Source organism: Peromyscus leucopus, chromosome 5 (assembly GCF_004664715.2).
Source record: "Peromyscus leucopus breed LL Stock chromosome 5, UCI_PerLeu_2.1, whole genome shotgun sequence".
Lineage (NCBI taxonomy): Eukaryota > Metazoa > Chordata > Mammalia > Rodentia > Cricetidae > Peromyscus > Peromyscus leucopus.
In genome coordinates, this window is record NC_051067.1 from 42,710,248 (window position 1) to 42,716,247 (window position 6,000).

At 45.2% G+C, this 6,000-nt stretch overlaps 1 protein-coding gene across 1 annotated transcript in view; it reads left to right on the plus strand.

The window, feature by feature from the left end:
• The window catches only part of Aoah (acyloxyacyl hydrolase), a 209,362-nt gene extending 203,606 nt beyond the window's left edge, over positions 1–5,756 (plus strand). The window contains exon 21 of the mRNA XM_028860502.2: positions 5,383–5,756. Within this exon, the coding sequence (XP_028716335.1) occupies positions 5,383–5,511 (129 nt within the window). The 3' untranslated portion in view covers positions 5,512–5,756. The remainder of the gene's footprint in view (positions 1–5,382) is intronic.
• The last annotated feature ends 244 nt before the right edge of the window (positions 5,757–6,000 follow it).

Sequence of the window (6,000 nt, forward strand, 5' to 3'; positions counted from 1 at the left end):
GTTTCTGGCTTCACTGTGCTATGAAGTGCAGGTGTTTATATGCATGTTATGACTTACACATGAAATGCTCTCCACAGGCCCATGTTTGCAGAGAGTTTGTCCTTGGGCGGAGGCAGTGCTGTTTGTGGAGGCTGTGCAACCTTCTGGACTGTCCCTAGCTAGCAGGAAAAAGTCACTTAGGAATAGGTCACATTGACGGTTACATCTGCCTCTGTTTTCTGATCCACCGAGATCTGACCCACTAAGATGTACACAGGTCGTGCCACGAGCCCCCACCGACACAGATAAGTGGCGCCAGCAGCTGTACTCGTTCCTCGCCATGATGGACTGAAATCCACTAACACATGGGCAACTCGAAGCCTTGAGGCCTTAACTTGCTTCTCTCAGGTGTTTGGTCACAGCAGCGAGAAAAGTTAACTACAACATTTGAGCAGGGAAGTGGCTCTGAGAAGTTTATTTAAAAAAAACAAAAACAAAAACAAAACATGGGAGACCTACTGTTAACGCAGAGATCCCAGGTACCGCCGCACTCTGTCACCTTCTATGGACTATTTCATTCCACACATGTGTTCAATGTGGCAGTGAGTGAGTCAACAGCCTAGGTACTCTCCTGCACTGGGGGGGTTGGGGGGGTGGGCATGAGGAGACTCTCTCAAACACTAGGAAAATAGGTAATCAAGTTTCCATCTAGTCGGGCGATGGTGGCTGACACCTTTAACCCTAGTGCTCGGGAGGCAGAGGCAGGCAGATCTCTGTGAGCTTGAGGCCAGCCTGGTCTACAGAGTGAGTTCCAGGACAGCCATGGTTACACAGAAAAACCATGTTTCAAAAAAAAGTTTCCATCTGTAAGATAAATGCAATCTGATGGAGTACACTGCATTGGGTAAAGACAGCAATGTAAAACTATATTTACAATGAAATAAACCAACATGGAAATGTGGAAATGGAGAGCCAAGTAAGTATATGGGAATAACACGGCTCTGTGCCTCTGACATACTCTTGGGACTGTTTACCAGAAAGAGTTCACTTTATAGGTTGTGCATTACACTTTAGGATAAAACATATTTTAAAATACTATAAGTATAGATGAATACACCATTGTGTGTGTGTGTGTATGTGTGTGTGCGCACTCGCTCTAAAAAGACCTGTTGTGTGTGTGTGTGTGTGTGTGTGTGTGTGTGTGTGTGTGTGCTCTAAAAAGACCTATACCCAGTGTTAGGAAAGGATGCCTCCATTCTAATTACAGATCATTTTTTATTCTATTTTTCTGTTTGTTAAATTTTCTGTCCTGGAATGTCTAGATACTGGCTTAATTTTTTGAACTATGAATGGAAGCAAACAAAGAACTCACACTGTGCTTGAGAAACAACTGACTTTTTGGAATAAAGGGAGTGAAAGACAACTATGTGTCTCCCGGTGTGGTGCATCATAGGAGTGGCAACAGACAATGGGTAGAGGAGAAGCCTGCAGAGAGCACTCAATGAAGAGAATCGAATGAATGATGAATGAATGAGTATAGAAGATCATTCCCTCACAAGTCTCTAACACATTGGCATGCCAGTCTCACTGTAGACACAGCATTTCAGCACTATACACTCATGAATACATTCGTCTCTGTTAAAGTGACAACCAATTCATTGCTTTTAAACTAGTCACCACAAGCTTGAATCTGAGCTCTTTCATTTCCAGTTTCCTTTTCCAGTTTTGTGCCTTCACCCCTATCTCTTCCCTTATTAACATTAGGGAAATAAATGCCCACAAAGGCCTTGTTAACCTCATAGTCATTAAAAAGACTACTTAGGTGTGTCAAGTTGAAACTCTAAAAAGCATGCCAGGAGTTTACCACAGACTTAGAAGCAGCATCCTTTATAGAAGAATGCCAGGAAAAGTAGCCAAAAGGCCAGGCCTCTGTCTTCAAAGACAGGTTGTGCCTTGTGTGAGAGATAATTTCCCCAGCCTGATAGTCATCTTGAGCCTTGCTCCTGCTTTTAAGTACAAAGAAGAATGTGTGTGGTATATGGGTGGATGTGTAGTGTGTGGACAGATGATGTGTGGACTGTGTGCATACAGTGTATGTACATGTTTTATGTAGTATGGTGTATGGATACTATCAAAATCACACACTTCAACATAAACTAATGTAGCCACTGAGGAAATCAATATGGAGGCTCTTCACAGAGCTGAAACTACCCTGTGATGCAGCTGTAGCCGTCTCGGAGAACACCTGAAGGCTTCTAAGTCAGCACACCACAGAGACGCTTGCACATTCGTGTTTCCTGCCATGTTGTTCACAACGGCCAGTGTATGGAGGCCGTCTAGATGTCCCGCAAAAACAGATGGAGAAAATGCGCTGTGGTACTCAATGGAGTTTTGTTCAACTGTAAAGAAGAATAAAATCACATCATCTGCAGAAAAGTGGTGTGACTGGAGACCATCGTGTTAAGGGAGATATATGTGAAAGACACGAGGAAAAAAATATTACTTTTTCTCTCATTTGCATAATTTAGATTTTTTTTTTTTTTTTTTTTTTTTTTTGGTTTTTTGAGACAGGGTTTCTTTGTGTAGCTTTGCGCCTTTCCTGGAACTCACTTGGTAGACCAGGCTGGCCTTGAACTCACAGAGATCCGCCTGCCTCTGCCTCCCGAGTGCTGGGATTAAAGGTATGCGCCACCACCGCCCAGCCAACATAATTTAGATTTAAATATATATGTATATGATGAAAACAGAATAGGGGCTACATGGGAGAGGATAAAGCCTAATGATGGGGGGACAAAAGAAGATCTAGAAAGGAAAAAAAAAGACAAACATCATGTATTCTCATTCATATGCAGACCCCAGATTTAAGGGTTGTGTGCATGAGTGTGTGTGTGTGTGTGTGTGTGTGTGTGTGTGTGTGTGTGTGTGTGTGTTCAAACAGAAGGGAGTCTGTTCATGGAGAAGGGAGTGTGAGTGATATGATGAATATGTGAAGTACAATGATATGAAAATGTCATAAGGAACCCCAGTACATATGCTTACTAAAAAGTCAATAAGAAGCAAAATGATCACATGCTTAATTGGACACATAGCTGGGGGTGGGGACCTGATACAGTGTTTGTTTGGCATGCACAAGTTGGTATTGAGTTTGAGCCCCAATATCTGAAAGTAAAAGTCTAATTGGATGGATTTTTTTAGGTCCACTTCAGAAGGGTCTGAAATACATACAAATTCTGGGGCTGGTTAATGCATGGCTCCGTCTGTTCTGGTTTTTTTCTAACAATTACTTAAGTGTTGCACACAGCTTAGACCCAGAAAGAGCTTTTGACCATTGGCTCTGCCCTACATATTGTGCAATTTGGCCCGCAGAGCTCCGGAAAGCTACCCAGTGTCACACAGCACCGTCAACTGGCATGGTGAACTGTCCTTGAGGACAGTGCCCCTCCTGTTCCAGAGTATGTCCCCTCTCAGACCCTCCGCAATCACATTTCTCCTGATTTCAGCCTTAAAAATTACTGTTGAGATAGAGCCATTTGGCACTGAGGATCAGCCAGGCCCATTTGCTAAATGTATCATCTGCTGAGGAAAAGCCTCCGCATCCAGGGCACATGGAGATGGGCAGAGGATGGGACAACCAAGATGACCCTGCTACCACTAGGGACAAAGCAAATCTAGCATAAAGCTGCAGAAGCCAAGAAAGTGGCATGTGGCAGAAGAGCCAGTGCTCGGCCTGCTGTGGCGGACACGAGCCAGGTCTTGTTCCAGCCAAGCAATCCACGTTCCATGTCTTTTCCAGGATCCAAACCCCAGTGATCTACCTGCCCACTCTCATCTTCTGGATGCCAGGAGCTCCCTGACCACACCATTCTCTTCCCATGTGCTAAATGCCATCTGTACACACCACGGCCTCTGCCATATGCACAGCTTCCCTGAGAAACATCCAGAACCAACCCTTGAAAACTAAGCTTCCCCCAAGAGGGCCTGTCCTTTCCTATCCAGGCAGAGTTGGTATCTCCTTGCCTTCTGGTTTGCAGTTTTCCCTCACAGCCCTCCAGGTGTGGAGCCATTCCACATATCCGGCTCCTGGACTGCTAGGTCAGGAGTTCCTCCAGGAGAGGCTTCCTCTATTTATCAGCATCCAGGCCTTAGGCCACCAGAAGGAATAGCTGCTAGCTGTCTACTGGAGTGCAGGAGTGGTTTTTGAGAATATATACTTGTTCTATATTTCCAAGTCACAAACTCAGGAACTTAAAACTGTGTGTGTGTGTGTGTGTGTGTGTGTGTGTGTGTGTGTGTGTGTGTGTGTGTTACTTTGCCATTTTTGATGATCATAGCTTAATTCAGTCCTGTTTTTAAGGTGTCACGAAACTAAAATCAAGTGTGTTACCAGGTTCTGGGGTTATCCAGTGGCAAAACTGGGGAAAACAGCATCACACTCACCTGGGTTGATAGATTCAGCATTGGACTGAGGACCCAGCTTCTGCTGGACCTTAGCTGGAGGCTAACGCCAGCTCACAGCTTCTTACATCATCAGCCAGGCAAGATCAAGTTCTTTATAAGGAGACACAGTCACTGAAGTGACTGCCGCTCATTATCACCATATGGCTAAGGACAAAGTGATAGGCCCCACCCACCTCAAGGGAAGAGATCAGATACGCAGAGATGGAAGCCGGGAGTGCAGGAATGGTTCTCAGATCTTCCCACCATAGACGATGCTGAGTTTTGAACATGAAATATCCCCCAGACTCTAGTGTTAAACTCTAGGTTCCCCAACTCATGGTGTGATTACGAGAGGTGAAGTAAACTTCAGGAGACAGAACCTGGCTGAAGAAAGGGAGTCCCTGGCAGTGGGCTTTTAAGGAAGAGCTTGTCACTGGCCCCTGCCAGTCTCCTCTTGGCTTCCTGGCTGCCGTAAGGTGAACAGCTTCCTTCTACCATACTCTTGTTTCATGATCTGTCTACAGGCCACAGGCAAAAGAAATCCTTCCTCTTTTAAAGTGTTTCTCTCAGATAATATTAACAGTGATAAAAGAGTTAAGACAGACAGAAAAACAGAGAGAGAGAAAGAGAGAGAGAGAGAGAGAGAGAGAGAGAGAGAGAGAGAGAGAGAGAGAGAGAGAGAGAAATCTTGACAGTCAGTTTCATTGTTGTTTGACAAGGTTTCATGCATACTGGGTTGGCCTCAAACACACAAGCCCAAGGATGAACTTGAACTTCTCATCCTCCTGCTTCTACCTCTTCAGTGGTGGGATTAGGCATGTGTCCCAGTGCTCTGTGATACAGCACTTGGAGTAAACCTTGGGCGTCTGTGTGCAAGGCAAGCACTCAGCCAACTGAGCCTCATCCCAAGCCTGCTGGTAGGTTCCTCACTGTTGAGTCTCTCTTCTCCCTCCTGCTCTCTTGCAGGTGGCCTCACTGCTTCTGGCAGATCGTGTCTGGAAAAAGATACAGCTCCAGTGGCCTCATGTCCTGGGAAAGGAGAATCCATTCAATTCTCAGATTGAAGAAGTGTTTGGAGACCAAGGAGGACACTGAGTGTCTCCAGAAGGAGCACCACTGCCTACCAGAAAAGTGGATAAACCTCCCACCCACCCACTCTAGGGGCCGCTGTGCCACAGCCCCAGAGGACCCTCTTCAGCACCCTTTCTGTGGACCACTTTTCTTCCAACTGGAGACAGGCCTGAATGGCTGCCTCTGCTCAACCCTGAAACACTCTTTAAGAAAGTGCTTTGGGTTGTTTCTAGGTTCTGGCTATTACAAATAAAGCTGCTATGAACATAGTTGAGCAAGTGTCCTGGTGATATGATTGAACATCCTTTGGGTACATTCCCTAGGATGTTATAACTGGGTCTTGAGGTAGATAGATTCCCAATTTTCTGAGAAACAACCATATTGATTTCCAAAGTGACTTTACAAATTTGCATTCCATACAGCAATGGAGGAGTGTTCCCCTTGCTCCACAACACATCCTTACCTGCATAATCTGTCATTTGTGTTGTTGATCTTAGCCATTCTGACAGGTGT